The sequence below is a fragment of the Onychostoma macrolepis genome, chromosome 10, assembly GCF_012432095.1.
Source record: "Onychostoma macrolepis isolate SWU-2019 chromosome 10, ASM1243209v1, whole genome shotgun sequence".
Lineage (NCBI taxonomy): Eukaryota > Metazoa > Chordata > Actinopteri > Cypriniformes > Cyprinidae > Onychostoma > Onychostoma macrolepis.
Window position 1 is genome coordinate 21,104,737 of NC_081164.1, and position 27,986 is coordinate 21,132,722.

Consider the following 27,986-nt stretch of genomic DNA (forward strand, 5'->3'; position numbering starts at 1 on the left):
TAGTAGGAGGTCTAAAGCACACTGGGGTCTCACCATCTGCCCTACATATTTCCTAACATTACTCATAGTTCTGTTCATGTTTACCCTTTACTGTTGGTAAAGACTTTCAGATATCGTTTGTAAGATTCAGCTATTATTTGTAATGTATTTAATTTCTACTTGCATGGTTCACCAAAGAAAAATGAAAATTCCGTCAGCAGTTGAACAAAAACATTCCTTAATTAATTGTTAGTATGGACCAGGGATATTCAATTAACTTCATTTGAGGGCCGGATTATCGAATTGAACATTTGAAGGGGTCCGTCCCGATCTTTTTCTGGGGGGCTTATAAAATTGGAAATTAAATTTAAATGCATATTCAGCTGTAAAATTAACTAATATTACCAACAGTAACATCTATAAAAGGTTAACATTAGTGCTGTCTGCCATTCAATTAAACAAAATAATCAAATTTTTTCTAATGAATTCAAAAAATGTGACTAAACGCATATTAATATATTCGTGTTGTCATATTTTCAAACTGAACTTCCAAATGAATATAGAAACAAAATAAAGATGGTATATTTTAAATGTGTTTAATGGCATCTTTTTACTAGCCTATTATTAATGAAGTATCATTGATACAAATAATGTTACTGTTGTCTCTATTAAATCCATTTTTTCTTTTAATTTTAGCCATTAATTATAGCCATTTAATATTACAGTACAATTTAAATGTTATATTATTTTTAACATTTAATAGGCTTTGAGAAATATAACAAATTTTTATAAGTGAACTTAAAACAATCTTCACATAAACTATAAATTGTACGCATAAGCTGTATTGATTATTCTTTATTCAAGCTACAAAAGTTAATCAGCGACTAGAGCAGTCGAGTGATTTCTCTTTTTCTTTAGTTCTTTGATTTCCATCAATTGCAGCAGGTTTCACTTTAAAAGCAGCGCTGTTTCTGTAATAAAACCTGATGCAAATGACGCACATGTGACACATCCAATTTTCTCCCAACTCTTTACGCTCATTTAGGATTTTATAACTGATTTACGGCTGCTTTCACGTGCTATCGGAATTATGGTAAATACGAGTTTCCTAATCGGAAATTGGACGTGAACGGATTCTCAAGTCATATTTACTACTGGGAAATTCAGAAATAATTCTGATACCAGAGTTTCCGAGTTGAGCGGGTCATAAACTTTAAACACAGTGGAGTGGACAACCATTGCTGCTGTCAATGCTGTTCTCACAACAACTACATCCCTTTGTCTTGACGCTAAAGTAGTGTATTTATAGGCTAGACATGAACAATCATTCGAAGCATATTGTATGTTTAATAAGCATGTATTTGACCGAAATTCCAGAATTGACAGCAAACTGCATGTATAGCGCGGTGAATGTTTATATGACTGTCAACCAATGGGATGCTACATTTTATTCTTTCCGACATTAAAGCACTTGAATACAAGCTCGTAATCACGACTTCATAAGTGGGAAATAGGAAATTTCCGATAGCACGTGAAGGCAGCATAAGACTGTGTTTATGAGGTAACTCGCCAAAACCGTGTATTTTTACATCATTGTGTGTGGTTTTGTCCATTGAAGCGCTCGCGCGCTTATCTGAGGCGGTTTAAGTTTATGAGTAACGTACAGCCAAACGCGCAGATTTTCAAACTATACTTCCTGCTTTGATAAAAATCTTCGTCCAGTGTCGGCGCTATTTCTCGCCAGAAGTTATGACCGATAGTACTGTCTTTAAACTTGTTTAAACTAACGTTAGAATTGTGGATATCTCATAACTATCTCACATAAGCGCTTGTCAACGCTGCCATCTATTGATGTTGCGGTCTCCGGTAGATTGTTATTGCGTCTCTCCCTTTTATTTTTGGTGTTGCCACCTTGTGGACAAACTAATCAGTGCAAGAACAATTCAAAGCGAATGTGCAACCTGCGTACTCTTCCACGGGCCAGATGAAGATGGGCCGGATTGGGCTTTATATTTATATATATATATATATATATATATATATATATATATATATATATATATATATATATATACAGTATCTCACAGAAGTGAGTACACCCCTCACATTTTTAAATATTTTATTATATCTTTTCATGTGACAACACTGAAGAAATGACACTTTGCTACAATGTAAAGTAGTGAGTGTACAGCTTGTATAACAGTGTAAATTTGCTGTCCCCTCAAAATAACTCGACACACAGCCATTAATGTCTAAACCGCTGGCCACAAAAGTGAGTACACTCCCACCACCATGCTTGACTGTAGGCAAGACACACTTGTCTTTGTACTCCTCACACACGCTTGACACCATCTGAACCAAATAAGTTTATCTTAGTCTCATCAGACCACAGGACATGGTTCCAGTAATCCAGACAGGCTGACCCCCCACCCCTTCAACCTCTGCAGCAATGCTGGCAGCACTCATACATCTATTTCCCAAACACAACCTCTGGATATGACGCTGAGCAAGTGCACTCAACTTCTTTGGTCGACCATGGCGAGGCCTGTTCTGAGTGGAACCTGTCCTGTTAAACCGCTGTATGGTCTTGGCCACCGTGCTGCAGCTCAGTTTCAGGGTCTTGGCAATCTTCTTATAGCCTATGCCATCTTTATGTAGAGCAACAATTCTTTTTTTCTGATCCTCCGAGAGTTCTTTGTCATGAGGTGCCATGTTGAACTTCCAGTGACACACTCTCATGAGAGAGTGAGAGCGATAACACCAAATTTAACACACCTGCTCCCCATTCACATGAAACGGAGTATATGTGTGTGTGTATGTATATATATGTGTATATATGTGTGTGTGTGTGTGTGTGTGTATACAGTATTGTTCAAAATAATAGCAGTACAATGTGACTAACCAGAATAATCAAGGTTTTTATTATATTTTTTATTGCTACGTGGCAAACAAGTTACCAGTAGGTGCAGTAGATTCTCAGAAAACAAACAAGACCCAGCATTCATGATATGGACCCTCTTAAGGCTGTGCAATTGGGCAATTAGTTGAATTAGTTGAAAGGGGTGTGTTCAAAAAAATAGCAGTGTGGCATTCAATCACTGAGGTCATCAATTTTGTGAAGAAACAAGTGTGAATCAGGTGGCCCCTATTTAAGGATGAAGCCAGCACTTGCTAAACATGCATTTGAAAGCCTGAGGAAAATGGGTCGTTCAAGACATTGTTCAGAAGAACAGCGTACTTTGATTAAAAAGTTGATTGGAGAGGGGAAAACCTATAAAGAGGTGCAAAACTTATAGGCTGTTCAGCTAAAATGATCTCCAATGCCTTAAAATGGAGAGCAAAACCAGAGAAACGTGGAAGAAAACGGAAGACAACCATCATAATGGATCGAAGAATAACCAGAATGGCAAAGGCTCAGCCAATGATCACCTCCAGGATGATCAAAGACAGTCTGGAGTTACCTGTAAGTACTGTGACAGTTAGAAGACGTCTGTGTGAAGCTAATCTATTTTCAAGAATCCCCATAAAGTCCCTCTGTTAAAAAAGGCATGTGCAGAAGAGGTTACAATTTGCCAAAGAACACATCAACTGGCCTAAAGAGAAATGGAAGAACATTTTGTGGACTGATGAGAGTAAAATTGTTCTTTTTGGGTCCAAGGGCCACAGGCAGTTTGTGAGACGACCCCCAAACTCTGAATTCAAGCCACAGTACACAGTGAAGATAGTGAAGCATGGTGGTGCAAGCATCATGATATGGGCATGTTTCTCCTACTATGGTGTTGGGCCTATTTATCGCATACCAGGGATCATGGATCAGTTTACATATGTTAAAATACTTGAAGAGGTCATGTTGCCCTATGCTGAAGAGGACATGCCCTTGAAATGGTTGTTTCAACAAGACAATGACCCCAAACACACTAGTAAACGAGCAAAGTCTTGGTTCCAAACCAACTAAATTAATGTTATGGAGTGGCCAGCCCAATCTCCGGACCTTAATCCAATCGAGAACTTGTGGGGTGATATCAAAAATGCTGTTTCTGAAGCAAAACCAAGAAATGTGAATGAATTGTGGAATGTTGTTAAAGAATCATGGAGTGGAATAACAGCTGAGAGGTGCCACAAGTTGGTTTACTCCATGCCACACAGATGTGAAGCAGTTTTAAAAAACTGTGGTCATACAACTAAATATTAGTTTAGTGATTCACAGGATTGCTAAATCCTAGAAACAAAAATGTTTGTACAAAATAGTTTTGCGTTTGTACAGTCAAAGGCAGACACTGCTATTTTTTTGAACACACCCCTTTCAACTAATTGCCCAATTGCACAGCCTTAAGAGCGTGCATATCATGAATGCTGTGTCTTGTTTGTTTTCTGAGAATCTACTGCACCTACTGGTAACTTGTTTGCCACGTAGCAATAAAAAAGATACTAAAAACCTTGATTATTCTGGTTAGTCACATTGTACTGCTATTATTTTGAACAATACTGTATATGTATGTATATGTGTATATGTATATATGTGTGTGTGTATTTATATATATGTATGTGTGTGTGTGTGTGTGTGTGTGTGTGTGTGTGTGTATATATATATATGTATGTGTGTGTGTGTGTGTGTGAAATATTAATAAATATACTAGCGAAATATAGTACATATACATACGCACGTACAAGTACTGTATTTTTTAAATTTACATAATATTTACAATTTACATTTTTTCATCGCTCTTACAATATATATAACAATACAGTGCAGTTTAAGATCTAATGATTCTTGCTATTTTACATTATCTTAGAAATTGTTACCAGTTAAGCTAAAGTACAATGATTTACAGGCAAGTAGTCGTTGATGAGGTCCACTTCAGAACGTCAGGCTGAAATAGTGACTGTTCTGTCAGTGAGCAGCAGGGAATGACCTCACTGGCCAGATTAGCAAACCTAGTAACCTCGAAAGAAACAGAAACAAGGGCTCTTTGTGTGAATGAGCAGTGCCCCCAGTGTCAGTAACAGGACGTGAAGGGTATGAGCACTACAACAACAAGCTTGTGTGTGTGTGAGCTAGTCAAAATAGACAAAACACACCGATAACAATGTCATTTTTATTTCAACACTTTATCATATGTAAAAGAACACTTTGCACTTGAGTCAAACTATTGATAGCTTTGCTATTGTATATACATCAAATAGTTTGTCTCCTGAGGTAAGTTTGTATTTTCACAGATTAACTTCTTCATTGGTTCGTCAAGTTTGGTATACCTACATAGGTGTACATACTTTTAAAAGGTCATAAACTCCCCTTAAACTTTATTCAGCTTTATCTTTCTACTGGTATCATTTTAAATCCCACTAAGTGGCCTTTGTGTATGACTGGGGAAAGGCTTTGAGTGATCAAGTTCAGTATGAATGAGGGGAAATACGTAAATGGGGATACCCACTAAGAAAAATCACTCATCCGATAGCAGTCTGGCTGAAAAACTCAATTGTTGTAGATGTGTGATCAAACATGCAACTACAATTTGTTTCTACATACAAATAATTAGCACAATTGTTCTTGGTGAATTACAATGAATTATAATTCAATTTAAGGGCCCATTCACAGCAAGGACGATAACTAAAAAAAGTTTGTTCTAATCCTAGGAGAATAGCGAAGTCCACCAAAACAAGAACGATAATGACAAAGGAACGTTATTGTTGGAAGCACCCCAGAACGATTTATTATCCAGCTGATGAACGATAAATAGAATGACATCCAATCAGAATCCACCTTGTGCATTTAAAGCGACAGACGACAAAACAGAACTTTATCGTTCTTGGTGTGAATGGGCCTTAAAGATAACTAATAATTATGCGGTTATAATAGTCCTTCAAATTCGATGACAATAGGTAAGTCCTGCAGATAAGCTGTAACGATAATGACACAGGAAAGATATGGTTGTTGCAACACTTTCAGATTTTTTTTTCTAGTTGAAGCATAAAATTATTGACAGCCAATCAGAATCCACCATCTTTAAACAGCCACAGCATTTAAAGCGGCAGACACATAACTGCAGGGTGCTTATAATAAAGAGAACGTTATCGTTCTTGTTGTAAACGGGTCTTTAGACTGGCTACTAGTGGCTACCAGTGACTAGTCAATCGTTCACTATAGTGATGCTTTCTGAGTAGTTTTTGACAGTATTTGAAGTGGACGTTTAATACTGTCGTTCTGCAATATGCAAAACGCTAAATGTTTAAAAATCCAATAAATAAAAGAACATTAAAAATATTAAAAATGGCAAGAGGGGAAACTCCATTGGTGAGCATCTTAGCATCTTTGGATGCATACACAGGCCGACCGTAGGTTGGATGGATGTGTCTGTAGTTGTTCTGCAGGTGAACCTGTTTATCGGCTAATTCCTCCGTGGAATATATCCCTTTTACAAACAGCTCGAACTGTCAAAAGAAAGCAAATGTTAAAAAAATCTTTAATACATTTGTACAACAATTGCATAAATTTAAGATCTGCAAAACAACTATGCAATCTGCACAACTAAGCAAATGCAAATTGCAAGTGAGGGGCCTCATTGCGTGCAGCGTTATTTTGGCTGTAACAAACCGCCAAAATCGCAAATGTCTGCTATTAAACGTATGTGTTACTCATTTCGCAATATACAAACATATCAACAGTTTAATTCAATTTTAACTTTTAATTTGGTGAGATTCCCTTTTAACTGCTGCTTTGCCATAACCGAAAAAGAAGAATGTTTATGCTAATACCACTATTGCGCCCCCTTGCAGCAACACTGAAATTGCGTTGTATTATGAAATGCAAAAAGAAAAAAAATGTTAGGGTATACTTGTGTAGAGTATATTTCAGACGCCTTACCTGAGCCCATGAGATATAGATGGGTACTTCATACACGGTCCACAAAACCACCTGTGAACAGGGCGGCGTTGTGAGGCTGCCATGATAACGGTAATACTGCGTCAGGTTGTTCTGAGGTAACAGATTCATCAGAGGAAATGGTCTGATTGATTTTGTTTGTCCTACAAGAAAATGAAAAGATTTAGATTTACTTATATTTAGATATCTGCACATTCCTTTTTTTAATGGAAGCCCTTTTCAACTACGAAAAAAAGTGAAAAAAGTTAATTGTGAATATTCATCTCAGAATTGCAAAATTCCCAACTATGAGACAAAAAACGTCTCGCAAGATACAACACTCAGAATTTGACTGTTTTTCCCATCCAATCCATATCTCTCAATTCAAATTTTTTTCCTCATAATTCTGAAATTTTTCTAAGAATTGTGATTTTACATTTTGCAATTCTGACTTCGAGTCAACACTTTACAACGAATTTATGCCAACTAGTGCTGTCAAATCGATTAATCGCATCCAAAATGTTGTGTTTGCATAATATATGTGAGTGTGCTCTGTATATATGTATATATACACACACATACATGTATATATCGTACATGTACATGGTAATATATATTTATATTTATGTAAAATATAAATCTTATATAAATATGAAAATACATGTAAATATATGCATGTATTTGTGTGTACGTATACATATAAATATACCCAGTACACACACATTTATTATGTATACAAACTTTTATTTTGGATGCGATTAATCACAATTATTCTGTTTGACTAAGCCCTAACACATACATTTTAATATTTTCCTCAGAAATGCGAGACAAATGTCAGAATTGTGAAACATTTTTATTCCGTTGTGGAAAAAGACCTCCGTAACTTTAATTAATAATTACATTAATCAAAGTTTACTGTCTCAACTAACCTTTGTAGGCAACAGAAGGAAGTGCATTTGAGATGGACTGGAAGTTTTCATTGTGCAAATATGTCACCTGTGGAAGAGTAATAATGATAAAATACAAACCTGTGGTGTCATGACATACTGCTTCAGATAAAACAATATCTTACATCAACGAAGACTCCAAGCACAGCAAGGCCAGTTGGGTCTTCAAGCGCAGATGTCAAATTTGGATGTGTGGATTTGATGTTGACTATGTGCATCTGTGCGCAAACACGGACAAACATTACAAAAAGTGTAAACATCATAAACAGCTTAGAGATATGGACAACGTGAAGCCCCAAACCTCCATGGGAAGTCTCAGATGGTCCAAGGTGTGTTCAGAACCGTTTGAAGACACACTTCCCCAATGGAAATGCAGCTGGATGGTGCGGTAAGTTCCAGGAAGCCCTCCGCCACTCACCTGCATACCGTTACCCAACTCCAGCACAACTACACACAAGAGACACGCTACTTTCAATTCCCAGGGAGCACTTCAATAACATGCAGCTACACCTTGAAGACGCTTGGGATAAAAGTGTCCAAAATATCTTTCTGAAGGTCAACAGTCACTTACCAGAGTGACCCTGGTTTGTCAGCCACCATGGACCTTTATGAGTCAAATTAAACCCCTCCAGGTGCAGAGAGTCTAAAGATTGGTTCTTCATCAGTGGATGGTCCAGGTTGATGGGAGAGTGATGGCTCTCCAGAAGAGGATGGCAAGAGGGGTAGTTATCTCCCCATGCATATGGATCTACCAAGAACAGTTTAATGTTGTTTTACGTCATGACAATATAGCAGCATTGGAAAAAATGAGTTTGTCATTCTGAATGAATTCCAACAAAGAACTCACCACAGTGCTCCTCATCATAACAGAAGTCTGAGGGAAAACAGTTAAAAAAATCTTTGTATCAAAGTTAATCAAATCACTCATTTCAAAGGCATTGAACTTAATTCCTTAAAACTAAAAGTGAAAAATAATAGCTTTGGAAACTCAAAGTTTTGCCCAAAGCAACAGAAAGGAAATGTATCAATGAATCATTCGTCACTCACCATCATCACTGTGTGCCAATGAAACCACAGACAACATCAGCATCAGAAGTAACATCATGCCCTGAAAATGAATCAAAATGTTCCCACTGGGCTTACAACACAAAAAATACTAAATGCAAAGCAAACGGGGGTTTAAGTAGTGATCTTCTTGAATGGAGGTAGGATGTCAGGTTTTTTTCTCTGACTGTGCTCATTTGAGTGCGTCGCTGCCACTGCGCTCGTCCACAGTCTCACACAAATAACTTTTGTTGAACGAGGAACCAGAGAACGAACACTGAGTATATGCAATGAACAAAGCAGGGACATTTTGTGTTATACTGTATATAAAATAATGCAAATGGAATGTTTAACAAAGGTAATCAATCAAATGTGGGGAATTAATCTAACAAAAAAAATCTAATAATTAACAATTAAAAATATTTTAATTATATATATATAAATTATTATTTTTAATAATATCATTATGATTAATAATAATAATAAATATTAGTTCACAGAGGCTCCTAAAAAGTAGGCCTATTCAAGTCAGATTTACTACTTTTTTTTTTTTTTTAAGAAATTGATACTTTATTTAGCATTAAATTGATTAAAAGTGACAGTAAAAGGTTAAAAAAAATTTTTTCAAACAAATGCTGTTCTTTTTATACTTTCTATTTTATCAAAGAATCCTGAAAAAAAGTATCATGGTTTGCAAAAAAATATTATGAAAAAAATATTATGAAACATGTTTCTAACATTGATAATAAGCTTCCTGAGCAACAAATCAGCATATTAGAATGATTTCTGAAAGATCATGTGATACTGAAGACAGAAAATTCAACTTTGCATCACAGAAATAAACTAAATTTTTAAAAATGTATTAAAATAGAAAACCGTTGTTTTAAATTGTAATCTTTTTTATTAATTTGAGTTTTTACCCTTACCTGCCTCGGTGAGAAGAACAGACAGACTTTTCAAAAATAGTGCCCAAACTCTTGAATGATAATGCACGATTTATATATATATATATATATATATATATTTATAAAATGTATCTATTCTTTTTTTTTTTTTTTTATAAAAGAAATGGACCCACTAACACTAGTGTTCTTTTTTTTATTCCATCTACTTTTTTCTAATTTATTACGCTACATGTACTGTGTTAGATTAACCGAGATTTGTCACAGCATTTACATATTAGTGCTCTTTTGTTGGTTTTGATTGCTTCTATTGTGCTCATTTTAAGTCACTTTGGATAAAAGCGTCTGTTAAATTACTGCAATGACATTTTAAAATGTCTAAATACATTTTAGGATCACTGTGTACAATATGTAGTTCTTATGAGAATGCATCTCGTCACAATTGTGAAACAGTAAATCCTTTATTTGGAAATCTCACAACTATGTCACCGATGTCTAATCTCTCAGGGAGCAAGAATTCCCAGGAGGCTTGAGGAACGGCTTTTACATCAGAGAACTGAGTGCTTCCTTACATTGGGGATCCCCCCCTTTGGCTCACATGACATTTAAGAGTGATGGATTTCCACGATGGACAGGGAAATCTCTGAGAAGGCATTAAAACGTTCAAAGGAGTCATTCTGGATTCCAGTCATCACGCTCAAAAGAATCAAACACACGTTATGAGATCTCAACCCCAGTGATTTGAAACAAAAGGAACACAAACATGGCTGTCCTTCACGGTACAATTTATTTGGCATTTGATTAGATGTACATCTACTTCAAAGAAAAAACAAAACAAAAGCCCTCTGACAAAAAAAGCAGTACATGACATAAAAAAACTAAAAATAATTCAAGAATATTGACAAATTCACCAACTGTTGCATTCTACATAAAACATTTCATGATGCCTTTTTCCTTGTTGCACCACAAAGTCTATCTAGAAGAAATCTACTTTTTTTTTTTTTTTTTAATTAAAAAAAGTTTGCAAATGGGAGTCGGGAAGAGAGGAGTCAGATGTGTATCGAACCTCGGTTTGGAGACGAGCGTCTGTAAGCATAGCAGAAATGAAGAGTACAACAGCAGAAGAGACGTCCTCTCTGCATGCGCAAAAGAGTAAAACATGCAACCGGAGGTCTGCTAAACATTCATGCCAACTTTTACATTACACACAACCAGTCCACATGTTTAACACACACACACGAGAAACAAAAGCTGATGTTCACAGGATTGTCTGTGCTAATGAAACCCTGGAATTAAACTCAAAACAAAGACTACACAGTGAAAGAACATTAACCTGGGTGACAAAAATGTCTTTATCCTTAATTATTTTTTGGCGCTGGTGATGGATCTTTAGAAACAGGGATCTGCTGGCCGACTTCACGTGAATTTTCTTTGTATTTCAGCCCAACACAGTAGGGCTGTGTGCTTTTCTTGTGCAAAAACATCTCTATCTTTGTACAAAATGCCTGATTGTCATTTAGTTTGGCCTTTTTGTTGCTTTTCCAGTCAGAAATAAATCATATTCCCTTATACAAAAAGCAGTGTTTGCATTAGTGAGCAACAACGCAGACCAAATCTAAAATCTTTCCCTCAAGTTCATAACTTTTGTATTTGAGTACATAATTCATTCAATGGAAAAACTTTGTCCAAATGGCAATTAAGTAGTCTGTAAATTAGTAAATGATGCAAAAAAAGTTCTTATGTACATGTACATTTATGCGCTCATGCGTGCAAATATACGCTCACATTTACTTGGTGTCAAGTAACAAACGGTTGTTATTAGTGATTTACATCAAAATAATATTGAGAGCACGTGATTTACAGGTGCTGAAAATGAAAAACAGTCACGCACACACACACAAACACACACACACACACACACACACACACACACACAGAACGCAAACCTCATAATTAATCGTAGGCAAGTCTAAACATGTAAATCCTAACTCAGGATCTCAACAAGAAGAAATATCTATTTCAAACACCATGATTTGTTTCAGCATAAGGTTTGAGATCAGTTTGAGAGGCGAAAATGAGTGAGAATATTTATTATGCAGGTAAATGTTGAGCTTTTTTGTAACAGTTACATTCTGAATTCAAAATGTATATTAGTGACAGACTTTCTGGATGAATCTATGAAGAAGCGAGCAGATATTTCACCACAAAAAAAAAAAAGTTATATTTTGCATAAATATTCCTCCCTGGGATTCTCATTAACACAATGAAAATAATAATAATAATAATAATTATTATTATTAATTAACGTAATGCAGAAAGAAGCTCATTCTCATTCCAGTAATAGAGTAATGGAAAACACATAGATTATTGTTTTTAATAAAAAATAAAAAATAAAATAAAAGTAAAATATATATATATATGCACACAAGTGTATTAATTTTAAAAAATTCAGCATTATGATTATGAAGTAAATGAGATGAGTTTGAAATGATGTGGACCACTGAATATTTTTGAAGATGTTTTGGTGTATTTGAGTTGCATGAAAGTAATGATGCAAAAGATAAATGGTTTATCTCTTATGTTTTTCTTTCGGTAAGAACGGGTCATTTCTTCACAGCTTTCATGAGATTCATCCTTTTAGACTTGAGCAAATATGACATTGATCACACCAAAATCCGTTTTGACGAAGTTCACCTCCCAAAAGAATCTCAAACGCTTCTAACATTCTTTTCCAAAAAACGAGGCGATGGATTTGCATCACCATGCCACAGCAGGACACTTAAAAATGGCTGAAACTCGTACCTCCATCTAAAAGAATCAAATGGTTTTTCTTTCTTCGTTTTTTGAGTTTGTGCTACTGATCTGACAGACAGAAAATGTAAAAACCAGACATCACAGAACTCCAGATAGTAACATGGTACCGCTCGCGTCTAAACGGATCCTTCCCGTAGAGATGACCACTCAAGGGTCAGTTTGGACAGAGCAGTAACGAGTCAAGGAAAAATTGCTTCTTTGTGCCAGGAAAGAGTCAGTGTGCGGGACACGATTCCAGTGAGAGAACGTCAGGTCGTCTTGATTACACCACTAAGGCCTAAAATGTCTGTTCGTCGACCGGTTCATTCGTTCAAAGTGTGGTGATGGACACATGCCAGTGTAAACCTCAGGGAGAGGTGCTCTATCAGCCTTCCACAACATCAACCAATGGCTGACGGAAGTATTTACATGACGCACACGCTGAAAAACCGCTGAATAAAAACCCCAAACAATTGTCTTTTCGTTTGTGTCTGAAGTCTTTGCTCTGAACAGGAAATCTTCCTCGAGTCCAACATCCTCTAACATGTAGTAAAGCACAGTCTGGACACGTACCCTACACCACGGTGCTGAGCGAGGGGCCGCTGCAGTCTGCCGTGGAGCTCTGCGTGATGCTGCTCTCTGATTCGCTGGGGGTGTCCGGAGACACCAGCAGGGTGCTGCTGTCGATGGAGTCCTCGCGCTCCTCCAGGGGCGGTGGCGGCGGGGCGGGGAGCGCCGGCTCGGGGAAATCCCTCTGGAGAGAGTCGGCCGCGCCGCTCATGTGACCAGTCGCGAGCGGAACCCCGGTCCGTCCTGACGAGAGAACAGGAAGTAAACGAAGGGTCAACCAAAACTGCTGTACAGTGTTCAACTAAAACCATTCAAAATCATTTTCACTGATTGACATAAAGCGGAAATAAAATAAAATACAAGTATTAGATGAAAAATGTAAGCATGCAAGTAAATGTAAAATTATAAAATAAATTTTAATTTGAAGTAACACCACCAAACTAAAACTGAAGAAAAGTTCTGCATTTAATAGAGAATTTATATAAAAAAAAAAAAAAAAAAAAAAAAAAATTGTTTTTGATAATTAAAATAAGGTTAAATAATTTACTGAAAATTCTAAATGAATAAATTTAATTACTAAACCTGAAAAAGAAAAAAAAAAGAAAGAAAAATAATAGAAACATTTTAAAAATAGAAAGCGCATATTAAAAAGTGAAATAAAAATACAAAAATTCAAAGCTAATTCAAAATAATAAATACTATAAATAGCATATAAATAATACTGAAATTGTATAGCATAACTGCAAAAACAATAAAAAATGTTATGCATGTAAAATGATGGCTTCAAAATGTTTTTTAAATGTAAAAAAATATTAATTAATTAATTAATTTGTTTGTTTATAAATATTAAAACACTTTATTTAAAATGTCAAATAAATATTTCATAAATGACCATGACTTTTTGTATCAGTTTCCAGGAATTAAACAACAAATTAGCAATATTAAAGTGCTAAAGAGATTTACAATTAATTTCAATAGTTTGATTATAGCATTGTTATAAGCTAATGTTGTTGTTCTCTAATACATGAAAAACATTCACATATACACAAATATTGTGTAAAATAGTTATAATCCATTTGACTTTTTAATCAGTATTAAATGCAATATAATTGATATTCCTCTCGACTTATGCAAAATGCAAAATACATTCTGGTTTTGCTTTATTTGCAAAAGATACATATGATGATTCCTTACAATTTGACCATTATTGGGTATCTTAGAATACAGAATAATAATAATAATAAAGTTGTCTAGGTAAGCAGCTCACTAGGTGTTGGATCAGAGCTCCAGAGTGTGATCCATAAAGACTTTAAATATCATTCATTTGAAGATGATAAATCATTAGTTACTTGCATATATATAAAAAAGACCTATAAACACAGCGTCCGTTGTTAATCTTTGTAAAGACATACTGAGGTCCATGTAGAGGATGCTGTCTGGGTTGATGGAGGCCTCGTATGAAGGAGGAGGGTCATCAGGGTGGTGGATATCTGGGTATTTGTAAGCAGCATAAGGGGGCGGAGGCTCCTGGAAGTGGAACGCTCCACCTTCACCATCATCAGAGAGATGCAGAGGCGTCAGGCCCGTCCCGAACGCATCCGGCCCGTAATCAAACCCAGGGACCCTCCGACCCAGATTAAAATGATGCACTGTGAAAGACAGAGAGGATTCAGAAAAACAGCACTTTAACATGTGCATATAATCAATGATCACACGGGGCTTACGGTTTCCTCCAATGAGGGTTTCGATGCGTTCCCGCCGGCGCTGTCTCAGTCTGTGCACCATGAAGAGCAGCAGCGAGAGGATGAGGAAGGACGAGATGCAGCTGACGATGAGCCGCATGCCGCTGGCCATAGAGTCAAACAGACTGCTGCCGTCTGAAACAAACAACACTAATGAGATTTACCACAACCTGAGCAACTGAGACAATGTGCAGCAGTAACAGACAGAGAAACGGGCAGATATTTGCTCATAAGTCACAACATTTTGTGAATTTACACGGTGTGGAAATTTTTTTATCTAATTAAAAACAAGTTGAAATACTAAAACTAAAACAATAAATTAAAACACATAGAAATGCTTTAAAAATAAGTAAATAAAAACTAAAGAAACAATTAAATACATAACAGAAATTTTCTTTGCAAAATATTTTTTTAAATAAAACATGTTTTCATATTTATAAATAAATAAAATTTTTATTTAAAAATTTAATAAAATGTAATAAGTGACAATGGCTTTCACCCCAGATCTTTTAATTATTATTATGTGGAATTCTGCCACTCAGATTAGCAATACTCGAGTGAAGTGCTCAAGAGATTCACAATTGATTCCAATAATTTGGTTGTAGCATTTATAAACTAACTGATGCATAAAAAACAAATATTAAATATTGTATAGAATGGTTATAATTGATTTGACTACTTTTAGCAACACTTTTCATGCAATACTGAATGTAATACAAACAAAACTAAATAGTAATAAAAAAAAAAATATATATATATATATTATTATTTTTTAAATGGTGTTACTCTGTTATCACAAGACTGCACTTTCAGCACATTCTGCCGTCCAAATAATCGAACAAATTGTGCTAAATTTGAAAAAAAAAAAAAAAAAAAAAAAACTTAATTTTAGTCTAGTCTTCATTTTAGTCTATTAAAGTAATGATAGTTTTCCACTTCAAACATATGAGATTCTAGCTTTACAGTACGATAAAGCAGAGTAGCTCCACCTAGTGGTGAGACTTGGGAACACAAATGTGACCCTGGACCACAAAACCAGTCATAAGGGTCAATTTTTTTAAAATTTAGATTTATACATCATCTGAAAGCTGAATAAATAAGACACAACTATTTGAAAATCTGGAATCTGAGGGTGCAAAAAAACAAAACAAACATATGGAGAAAATCACCTTTAAAGTTGTCCAAATTAAGTTTTTATATATTTACGGTAGGACATTTACTAAATATCTTCATGGAACATGATCTTTACTTAATATCCTAATGATTTTTGCATAAAAGAAAAATTGATCATTTTGACCCATACAATGTATTGTTGGCTATTGCTACAAATATACCCCAGCGAATTAAGACTGGTTTTGTGGTCCAGGGTCACAAATGGGTGCAAAATCACATATAGTGCACATTTAAAGATTTATCTTCATTTAAATACATATCTGTCCCCTAATCTTCAGATGTAATACAGGGATTACATTCAAGCACAACTTTGAAGAGACTGTGACAGTACCGGGATCCAAGCAGGTGAACTTGCAACACTCTTTAGGGTCCTTGCGGAAATGCTGGCAGCCCTGTGGACGCTCACACAGGGCAGCCACACACATCTCCGGCTCGCCGTCGTGGCACGTGCAGCTCAGACACGGGTCGTCCCCTTTAGGCGTGAAATAATAGCCCTCGTTCACCACGTTGTCTTTGATGTCCACACACGTTTGTCCTGTTGAAGAAACCGGTCAGGTTGATATCAGTACATTAGTACAAACATGAATAAAACTCCAGAATGCAATCTTCTGTACTTCTCTTGCAGAGGAAGGGGAATTTTTTGTAGCAGTTTTCGGCGTGCCAGCTGTGCAAGCCCCGCTCGTTCATGCTCTTGATCTGAAAGCGCTGCAGCTGGGCACAGAACACGTTATCCTGGGTTGGGTTCGCCTCGCCAAAATTAGCCAGACCCTCCGGAGGCAAAAACACCTGCATGGACCCTGTGAGGAACAGACAGACGGATGAGGGAACAGTTTCAAACGCCCACAGATGTGAAAAATTAAATATAAAAATCTAAATGCATTTTCTTCATAAATTAAAGAAACAGTTTAGCCCCCCCAAAAATTCTACTTAGTTACATTTATTACAAATACTAAAACAGAAATAATTTTTTTAAAGCACAGTTATAATGAAAAAATGAAATAATAAAAATTACAATTAAAAAAAAAAGAAAAAATTACTAAACCATAAACTAAAATGAAAACTGAAAATACAAAATAAAAGGCAACTTACCGGAACTAAAATAAAATATAAATATTAGATTTTTAAAAAAAAAAATTTAAAAAAAGTTTTAAAAAGTAGAACATTTTGTAAAACCAAATGTTGCCTCTGCAACTAACAGCAATAAAATAAGAAAGTTGAAGTAATATAATTATTACAACTGAAATAAAAATAAACGTATATTAAAAGTACATAATATATATATATATATATATATATATATATATATATATATATATATATATATATGTATAATGAAAATATAATAGAGAATTAAGTTCAAAATTAATTATTCGCTGAAATCAATCAACGTTCATTACAGAAATAGTGAGGTTTGATCTTTTCAATTAAAACATTTATCCATTTCACAAAGCTACCTTCAATGATTTGTTAAAAAATTAAAGTGATCAGTGATCAGTGATTCAATGATCCAGAAACAATTAACAGCCTTCTGGATCATTTACTGTGAGTACCAACTTAAATTTTACTTTGTTCTTTACACTAAGTTACGGTAAGACCTCATAAGACATGAAATATAGCAATCAAGTTATTAGGTAGGGCTGGGTATCGATTCAGATGTCCCGATTCAATTTCATTTCGCAAGCTCTCAATTCGATTCGATTCTCGATTTTTTGATTACATTCAGTGAATATAGTTATAAGACAAAAGCTATTGATATTTCTAAAAAATGAACAGTAAACGCAGTTTACAAATGGTGAATTAATAAAAATAAATTAAGACCCACAGGCCTGTATTTTAAATAGAGATCGACCGATATATATCGATTTACTGATATTTTCCTGATATTTAACCATAATCGGATATCGGTTTTGTAATATTGGATTCACCGATAAACGCCGCCATCTTGTGGGTGTTTTGAGAATTGCGTGCAGGATCGTCATTGCAGCGCGTCTGAGGAGAGACGAGGCAACAACGGTGTGCACGGGTAGCTTACTTGATTTGCTGTAGTTAGTAAACTTTATTTAACATAACAGCCATCAAATTAGATGTATTACATAAATGCCTGATATGCAGTTTACACAGCTTGGCTCTAAGAAATAGAGACGAACTCACAGAGTCACGTAAGATAATCCGTCTGTCCCAATAAAGACTTTTGCCTGAATTAAATATGTAGCCATGAATGAGCGCATGTTGGAAATAAAAGTGCTGAATTTAATTCTCTCTCTGTTGTGTATGCTCATCATTAGTCTCGTGAAGCTGCTTTCATATTGCTGTTCACTCAGTGGTTGATGCTCAGAAAATGCTCCAGCACAGCCACCACGTGTAACTTTTAACAAGATCCACTTGTTTAAAACAGGCAAAATTATATTAACATTTACTATATAATCATTATTTAGTTAATAAACATCTAAATAAATACATCGCTATGGAAATTAATTATTTATTATCTCCGTGAATGATCGCAATTTGAGTAGCCTATAGTTTCGTGTAAATGCATAGATAAACTGCACTGTCAGCAGGCATTTCATAATCTAGAATGACAAAAACATATGAATAATTCTGATATAACATACCAGTTGAGAAATGCAATAAAACACGATGTTTTGTTTGTTATATTTCAATATTCCAGAGAATATTATCCAGTGAATTAACATTATCCAGTGAATTATTCTTCACTCTTTAGCCTATTAAACAGCTTATAAACCTGAAACTGAAGTTTAAAATGAAGTTATGACTCCTGTCCTTTATTTTCTCCATTTGAAAATGAGACATTCTACTTTTGCTTATTGTTAAAATCAGTGTTGCCGCTGATGCTTTTTATAAATAAAATGTTTTTATTGTTGTAATATGATTAAATTTATAACAAATATTAAGATTAAATTTAACATAAAATGTTTATTTTTTTTTTTTTTAAGATAACTGAGTGAAGTAAGTCCATATTTCACTTTGGTTTTTCCTCCTTTCAGTCATTTATTTACTTTATAACAGTAAATAAATATCGGTTCTGCATATCGGTTATCAGGCACGTAAACATGCAAATAATTGGTATCGGTATCGGTTATAAAAAAATTAAAGTGATCAGTGATCAGTGATTCAATGATCCAGAAACAATTAACAGCCTTCTGGATCATTTACTGTGAGTACCAACTTAAATTTTACTTTGTTCTTTACGGTATCGGTTATAAAAAAAAAAAATCAATATCGGTCGATCACTAATTTTAAACCTATTCTTTTTTTGTATAGGGTCCTTTCTTAAACAATAATAGAGCCCTATAAAATGTTCTTAATTTTTCTGGTAATCAGATGAAGGCATAAAACATTAATTTAATTTATCCTAATCAAATGAAAATTACACCCTTTTATTTTTTGGCAAACAAAGTGCTGCACAACAGAGGTTTACTGTTAAAATTAAAAAGAAAACAAATGGGATTATTCCTTTAAAAATAAAGATTTATTAATATTTATTAGTAGTAGTAGTAGAGTCTTAAAACTGCTCTTAATGTTAAACTAAACTTTTATTTTGACAGGTTGCCGTGAGGAACTTGCAGCTGCTGTGTATCAAGTCAAGTCACCTTTATTTAAAAGCGCTTTTAACAATACAGAATGTCAAAGCACTTAACAGTATCAAATTGGAGGATAGAGTGTCAGTAATGTATAATGATAAGATTAAACACTCAATTTTCAGTTAAAGGCATTTCATTATTGAATTCAGAGATGTCATTGTCTAGCTCAGTTTAGTTTAAATAGTATCTGTGCAATCAAATCGGCGATAATCGCTAGAAATTAAGCATCATGTGATATGACGGTAGTTTTCTCAAATTAAACTGTAAAATGCTAATGAAATGACTCTCAGAGCAGCAGTGTGTTATTATCATCATCATATAGTGAGACGGCAGAAGATGAAAACACAGCGAGCGTCGTCCGCGCTTATTATGTGTGTAGTAAACAAAAGAGTGCTTCGCGCCATCCGCCATTCATTGCGGAAATCATGGCGCCTTATGCGTGATATCAATTGCTTCCACAGATTTATAGTATTACTATAGCATTTCACCTGAGCATTACGAATCACGCGCATGGCTTTGTTCTTGGTTCTCTTCAACAGTATCTCCGCCATAAGCACTGAATGAACGACAGGCTTTTCTGCTGTAACATCGCGCATCGGTAAATAAGGGTGACATCTAGTGGAGAAGACTAATGATAAGAATCACATTAATCAGATCTTGTTTTAAATGTGTGCTGAAATAAATTCCGGAAAAGATAGAGTTGCGGCTTTTGAGAATCGATATCGAATCGACGTCATTAAAAAAAAACTATTAATCGAAAAATCGATTTTTTTTTTTGCCCAGCCCTATTATTAGGACTACTTTTATAGTATTTTATTTTGGCAAAGGTGCCATTTAACAGCTCGGGTGCTCATTCGTTACAATGAAAACAGATATTCTTCAATAAATTTTTTTTTTTTTTCACTGCATTCCTTAAAATAATTTGAGATGAATACCAACCTTTATACGCCACTTCCCAGCGGCCCTCGAGCGAATGATTCTGGTTGGTAATTACATACTGATATCCCACCCAGAACCTGCAATGACAAAGAACATCCACAGCGTTCAGAACTCAAAACAGTAAAACCGTAAAAGCCCACCTCTTCCTCAGAAAACAGATTCTCACACTCACTTGCACTGGTCCTTTCGCTCGCACACTTTTTCGTCGAAGTCCACCTCGATCTTGAGGATGAACTGCAGCTCTTCATTGGTGCCGAACGTGGCGAGGGAGCCGTTGACCTTCTGACAGGTTTCCACCGCCTGCCAGTAGTTCTCGCTCCTCAGGTAGACTTTATAACAGCTGGCTGTTTTTTCATAGTGATGCCAGCCGCTCGGACACTTCCCTGTGTTTAAAAATATAAATATCATTATTTAAATTTCAAAATTATTTAAAATTCATTTTTTTAAATATCACAATTTAACGATAGTGGGAATTTTACCGGTATTTCTTTCTTCCACCACTCTACTATTGCGTTATATTCATTATTATTATTATTATATTCATTCCATATAAATACAGTATATAATACAAATATATATAGTCTACATATTTGAAAATCTGGAATCTGAGAGTGCAAAAAAATCTAAATGTTGAGAAAATCTGTGTTGTCCAAATGAAGTTCTTAGCAATGCATATTAGTAATCAAAAATTAAGTTTTGATATATTTACAGTAGGAAATTTACAAAATATGTTCATGGAACATGATCTTTACTTAATATCCTAATGATTTTTGGCATAAAAGAAAAATCAATAATTTTGACCCATACAATATATTTTTGGCTATTGCTACGAATATACCCCAGCGACTTAAAACTGGTTTTGTGCTCCAGTACCTACATACATACACAGTAATATTGTGCAATAATCGCATACAAAATAAAAGTTGTTTACATATATATATATATATATATACACACACACACACAGTATGTATATTTATATTCTTATATTTTATATTATAACAATAATATGCCCTTCTGTTGCACAGGTTAAGCTCTTATTTGTATTTATGATTTTGCACAACATTTATTAATTAGGTTTTTTTTTTAATAGTCAATTTTGTAATGTTTTATGTGATTGCTAATGGAAACACTGACATAGTAATGCAATATGAGCACATCTTCACAGCGTATTGAGAGTGTGAGTGTTTTATAGAGATCAGGAAGGGTCTTACTGTTGAAGCGCACTGGCTGAGCAACTCCCATGACGTCCTCCACCGGCTCAAAACCGTTGCTGTATCGATACCGCTCCTCCTTTATTGCTGCAAGAGAGAGAAACAAGGAATATTAAAATCAGCTTGAATGCAAAACGCATGTCTGCTTTAATAAGGCCAAACTATACTAGGCTGAAGCATAAACCATATGTGAAAATGATCCACATTTGTTTGGAAGGACATTGTTTATCATAAGATACTACAGGGTAGTTCATAGGATCTTTTCAATGAATCGGTTGATCCAGTTCACAAAACCTGAATGATTTGAACTCAGTGGTCTCATCCTCACTTTATCCACAATGCCCAACATAAAATCTGTGACCTGAACCAAAAGCAGTTTTGGTGCAGGCTGTGTAAGTTAAACAATGTGGTTTAAAAGAAATCATGACGCTAAAACCATAATCCACAGCAAATGGAGTGGCAGCAGGTCTGCTAACATGAAACCTTATTAAACCTCTTCCTCATTTCCTGAGAAAAGGAGCACTAAATCCGACAACTAATCAAGAATTAAAGTAAGACTGCAGATCCGTCAAGAAATGTGCCAACACCTCCTGAGAGCATCGGCTCGATTACAGCGATGTCAGAAAAGGGCAGCGCAATTACAAGCATGAAATGAGCATGTAACCCTGCAGTGTTTCCGGTCTAATAATGATTACAGCTTCAGTGAACAAGAGTTCAGCGGACAGTAGTGCCAGGTAATATAGATATTACATTTTTTTTTTTTAGAGTTTTTAGACTTTTGAAGACATTTAATCTTGATAAATATGTATTTGCTCTGAAAATGCAATAAAAAAAAGCCATTGAACAGCTACAAAAAAAGCTCCAGCTACAAAAATAAATAAAGAACATGTAATGCAAGAATTAAAATACAGTAAAAAAAAAAACCCAACAATAACTATTAAAAAGCATAGTTTTTATGTTAATAAAAATGAAAAAAGCACATAAAATTACTCAAATAAAAACTAGAGATTAAAAAAAAAAAATAAAAGCCAATTTAAAATATTAACTATAATAAAAAAAACTTCTTAGTTCTCATTTTATATAATAATGGGATGGACTTTGAATATGTGTTTTAATATTATTATAGTGTAAAAATGTTACTACTAATAATAATTATTATAGTTTTAAAATATTACCACAACAAAACAACAGAAAAAAACAACAATTATTATTAATAATTCAATAATATTTATTTATATATAATTATAATTACACTTTGAACTGTTTTAAAGATGAATCAAAGCAAGTTCATTTTTGCTACTGAACTGATGTTTACTTCACAGACACTATTAAAACATCTCAAAGTGTTTATAACTGTGTAACATGGCTTTAGATAAACTTTATTCAACTTATCACACATTCAACATATTTTCAACACATCAGCCCTATTGGACAACGCAGAAGAAATATGAAATGGCGTCTTGCCAAAATGTAGGCCTACTGTATTTTACCTCCTGCTACTGAAAGTGTTTACGAGACTGCGAAGCCCATCATAAATCAGAGGAAGCGATACGAACACCAATCCTCTGATAAAGACTGGCAAGATTAAAATCAATACACAAACACATCACTACCTCAAATAACCCCAAATGACTCTGATCAGCAGTGCTTGAAGGAGCTACGAGACACAGATCACATGCTCAGCAAATCCGCTCAGTAATTCCTGTTACCCCGTCCAAGAATCAGACTCTGAGCACCGTCTCTCACTGCGGGGGTTAAGACACAGAAACCACAGCACACGGGCAAAACAAACCAAAACCCAGGGTGCCAAGTGCTGGCAAAATGACAGGACAAAACCTAATAAGTCAGTTCCTTGTGCGGACAAGTGTGTTTTTACAGTGCATTGCACAAGAATGTGGCCTTGTGAGCGTGTGTGTGTGAGAACTTACTAGGGCAATCTATCTCATCGCTTTTGTCATCACAGGCTGTCCATCCATCGCACTGCCAGGACAGAGGGATGCACTGCATTTTTCCGCTCCGGCAGGCAAACTGGCCAGGACTGCAGCGCAGGTCTGAAACACAGACAATAATACACTGAGCCAAACTAATCTAGAAAGAAAAAAGCTGCAGCAGAGACTCCATTATGTGTGATTACAAACAATCATGATTTATTATGCAAGAAGAAAAGTCTCCAAATTTAGCTGAATTTAGCATGTTCCATGTCATCAGGGACATCAGTGTCAATGACAGGCTTAGCCAAATAAGACTCAAACAGGGTCAAAGTGTCAAACCGAACCAGCAGGAAACGCTCAAGATAATTTGTAGGAATTCCAAGGATCGCAGCTTACCTGACAACAGTCTGGCCAGAGCGAGCCGTGGACCTGTGGGGGGGGAGAGAGGGAGATTTAGTGATTCCAGCTATATAACATTACCTAATCTCTTAAAGGCTCAAGAGACAGTCTGTCTCCTGGTTAGCAGGGTATAAATAACAATAGATATAGTACTGATACATCCGCATTTGCAAATAAAAGTCAATTCAAGTGACCAGAAAGCTCTTTATTTTGCATTTAGAAAGCATTTATTTTATTCAAATGTGAGCTTGCAAAATCCCAACAAATTTGAAATTATATTTTACTTCAAGAAAGCAAAGCCTATTTTAGGAGAAATAAAAATGTAGACAAAACACAAACTCTTATTAACGCTCAAGAAAAATGTATAATAATAAATAAATCATGAATATAAAAAAATAATAAATATACTACGCTATACTACGTTATATTCTTTTACATGCATATAAAATAATCACATTAATAAAACGCATAGGAAAAATTTGACAAGATTAAAATTTGCATTAAACCATAAAAAGTCTATTTAATAACTATATATAATTTAATTTGTATATATATATATATAACATTAAGCATTAAATAAATGTATATTATACGACATTTAATAATAATTACATAATTTGTGTGTGCATCATTTTATATATACTTAAAAGCCATCTAATATTATAAATAAAATAATTTCTGTTATCTGACGTTAGCAAACACCCAATTAGCTTGATCCTCCAATCCACCAAACAATCTCTTGAGAAAACGAAGCAGCCTACAGACAAACAAATCACATTTTTAAAAAGAGCTTCTCTTCTTGGGAGGTCCAGAGATTCAGACGTTCAATCAATCACCTGTCCAACCCTTGAGTCTAAAGTTATCCTAAAACAAACACAGCAACACAGAGATGCCTTCAGAAGACCAGCGTGTTCTCTACTATGGATGCATTACTAGAACCAGATCTGCACCACATTCACCGCTGCAGACAGTAAGACCATTGTGAACAGCTGAAACCTTCTCCATGTGCCCATAAGTTCCAGTGATCAGAAAAATAGTACCAATAACCCATTTGGTTAGTTGACAAATAGATAAAAACTAAGATTTTAAGTTAAAATGTATGTGTAAAGGAAAATAATCGTCAACTGTCCTATTCTGAATAGTTTTGTACGTGTTTTGAACATGCATCACACTTCGAGTTTGTTATGCATCAAAAAGTCTTCTGGGTCAGTAGTAAAGATATGCAAGAGTCTCCTTTAATGTTAACATCACAGTGATCATGTGTAATATTATGCACTTTAAACGAGCACACACTGAGATTAAACACCAGCTGTGGGTTTATTTGATGAGATTCAACATGGAGACAGACCAACCCATCCTGCCCTCAAAACAAGTGCACATAACCTGGGCTTCGCTTCCCCATGGAAATTAAACACAGAAAAGCACATCACAGGCCATTAACCTAAATACTGTCCTATTTATTTGATCCACTGGGTTTCCATGCATCACCTTATATCAACAGAATTAATAAACCTCCCGTCTAACAGAGGAATGTCAGAACAGACACCAGCAGAACATCGGTGCTCTGATGTTTCCCCGTCCAGAGTGTTCTGCTTGATCTGTCTGCTCCTGTATTGAACTGTAGCGTACCAGAAACACTAGATTGACTGCAAATGGTTGGCATGCATGGCAAGTTGTTTAAACATTTATTCCTTACAACCATCTGTTTTAATGTACTTGTATTTTTCATTACTAGATTCACTACTTTAGATTTTCGTCAACTAGAATCTTTCAGTTGCACTAGCAACCATTACATACTAGTATTTGTTTCATTGCTAATAGTCACTATCCCATTACTAGTGACCGTAACGAGCTGCAAATTTTGTTATTTATTGTATGAGAATCTGTGAGCATATCAACTATTCCAGTGGCGTCAAACTCAGTTCCAGGAGCTCCGCAGCCCTGCAGAGTTTAGTTCCAACCATGCTCCAACACACATACCATGTAGTTTTCAATTGAGCCTGAAGAACTTGATTAGTTGGATCAGGTGTGTTTAATTAGGGTTGGAGCTAAACTCTTCCTGTGGCCCTCCAGGAATTGAGTTTGACACCCCTGAACTATTCACTTTAACTAGTCTTCTAATACAGTGATTCTCCCCCAACACTGCACATTTTGCATCTCTCCTTTGTCTGACACACCCAATTCAGGTCAGGTCCAAATCAGCTGTCTTTGATTAAGGTGACATGGAAAACATTCAGTGTTGGAGGGCCTCCAGGAATGTGGTTGGGTTCTAATAGTTACTAATACTTATTTCAGTTTTAATATATTAGTGCTTATTGACACAACACCCCCTGCAGTCCATTTGGAAAAGCTCATCCCTATGCCCTAATCCCTTCAAAGGGTTTACCCTCCGGAGTGAGAGCTTTGAAGGGCTGAAGGGTGTAGGGGACCAAACAACTGTTTCTTGAAGTGCCCTTCTGCGTCATTATGTCGTGCCCACACGGAGGTGCCGTCATCATGGAAAGAATCTGTGCAAAGGATCATGGGAGCCCAAAGTGTCCATCAGTTGTACCCTTCGAAATCCTTCATTCCGAAGGGCCCTTTGAAGGGACCAGTTTTCAGCACTTAGGTTTGGAACCGCCCTTCAATACGGCGGCCATGATTGTTTTCACTCCGAAGTGCCCTTTGGAGGGCGATATATTCCGATATATCCTCTGTTAAACTTGATTCTTTTAAAAACAAGTTGAAATAATTTGGGCTGATGGCTTCGGCAAAAACATATTCCATCAATAAACAACTTCGTAGCTCACAATGCGTTTGCTAAGGTTTTTAAGTTATCCTTAAAACCCAATTTCCCTATTGAGAAAATGACTGGGATTTTTCCTTCAGTCACGCACCACTGGAATAGATATCCATAAAATACTAGCACTAGTAAAACTGGAACAGGTACCAGCAATAACTTGAACACTAGTTGGAAGTAAATAATTGGGTTCACCAGAGATGGCAACATTTTGCAATTTGTTACAAGTAACAACAGAATAGATAGTTGGTATAGTGACTAGAAGTAAGGGAATACGTAAATAAGCAATGAATAACAAACATACACCATTAAGTTAAGGAATAAATGTTAAAACAGCGTGCCACATGGTATGTCATATAAAAGGCTTAAAGCTAGTAACATAAATAGATACTATAGCTTTCAGGATTAAATATTAAAACGGCTTGCCATATGGAATGCAATAAAAGGCGTACAGCTTAAGAAATATAACAAGGTAATAATAAATTGATAACATAGTGGTAGTTAAAGGCCCTGATGGCCTGCGAAAGAGCCTCTGCAGCTCAGCGCCTGTTATGACCGAATACAAGCAGAGCTGCAAGCCTTTACCAGCCCAGACTGCAGCAAATGCATTGATTAAAGCAACACCTTTACCTGTCCGTGACGGATCTGTTACTGTCAGAACGAAGAGGAGAAGCACAAAACCACCGCTGTCAGCCTTCGGCAACATTTATCCTCCATTCATAGTATCTTACACCGGAGAAAATGTGCGAGAGAAAATGCAGTTAAAGCAGCAGCCGCCGATGTTGAGAAATAAATCGCAACGAACAGCCGATTCCGCTTGCTGTGTATATTCCGTCGATCAGAAATAAGCTTCGGTACTCGGAGGTGTCGATTTCAGTTGTCTAGGATCGGGATATAGTGTCATATTCCATGGCTGTTTCCTCTGGCTAGGTAAACGGGATTAGGACGGATATAAAACAAGATGGCTCCACCACCGTCCCATCAAAACAATCCCAACCATGTTCTCCTGCCCACAGACGGGAGGAGGCGCTTAATCAACCCTCATAATAATACATGCATGGCATTTCCTTCATGTCTCAGTGTTCACACGGATGTTTCATGGAATATTACACT

At 35.6% G+C, this 27,986-nt stretch overlaps 2 protein-coding genes across 2 annotated transcripts; both read right to left on the bottom strand.

Annotated features, from left to right (window-relative positions):
- Positions 1–5,172: 5,172 nt before the first annotated feature.
- car15 (carbonic anhydrase 15) lies at positions 5,173–8,890 on the bottom strand. Its single transcript, XM_058789794.1, has 8 exons — positions 8,833–8,890; positions 8,633–8,659; positions 8,357–8,533; positions 8,087–8,232; positions 7,911–8,003; positions 7,768–7,834; positions 6,842–7,002; positions 5,173–6,408 (listed from the first exon to the last, which is right to left on the bottom strand). Exons 1-8 carry the CDS (start codon positions 8,888–8,890, stop codon positions 6,199–6,201), a joined length of 939 nt encoding a protein of 312 aa, XP_058645777.1. The 3' UTR covers positions 5,173–6,198.
- A 1,612-nt stretch (positions 8,891–10,502) lies between these two features.
- On the bottom strand, positions 10,503–27,878 carry dgcr2 (DiGeorge syndrome critical region gene 2). The gene is made up of 11 exons (XM_058789878.1): positions 27,504–27,878; positions 24,092–24,124; positions 23,693–23,815; positions 21,765–21,851; positions 20,723–20,933; positions 20,551–20,627; positions 16,624–16,806; positions 16,341–16,544; positions 14,819–14,971; positions 14,507–14,743; positions 10,503–13,337 (listed from the first exon to the last, which is right to left on the bottom strand). The coding sequence occupies exons 1-11, from the start codon at positions 27,577–27,579 to the stop codon at positions 13,099–13,101; spliced, it is 1,623 nt and encodes a 540-aa protein (XP_058645861.1). The 5' UTR covers positions 27,580–27,878; the 3' UTR covers positions 10,503–13,098.
- Positions 27,879–27,986: the final 108 nt, after the last annotated feature.

Bases quoted from the DNA above. Each gene is read 5' to 3' on its own strand.
- car15 (XM_058789794.1), bottom strand. From the start codon at position 8,890: ATGATGTTACTTCTGATGCTGATGTTGTCTGTGGTTTCATTGGCACAC. The intron at 7,835-7,910 runs GTAAGATATTGT...ACTCTTCCACAG, and splicing joins TGCTTGGAGTCTTCGTTGAT to GTGACATATTTGCACAATGA. The intron at 7,003-7,767 runs GTTAGTTGAGAC...ATTTTCTTGTAG, and splicing joins TCCTTCTGTTGCCTACAAAG to GACAAACAAAATCAATCAGA.
- dgcr2 (XM_058789878.1), bottom strand. From the start codon at position 27,579: ATGTTGCCGAAGGCTGACAGCGGTGGTTTTGTGCTTCTCCTCTTCGTT. The intron at 21,852-23,692 runs GTAAGTTCTCAC...TCTCTCTTGCAG, and splicing joins CGATGAGATAGATTGCCCTA to CAATAAAGGAGGAGCGGTAT. The intron at 16,807-20,550 runs GTTGGTATTCAT...TGTTCCTCACAG, and splicing joins CTGGGAAGTGGCGTATAAAG to GGTCCATGCAGGTGTTTTTG.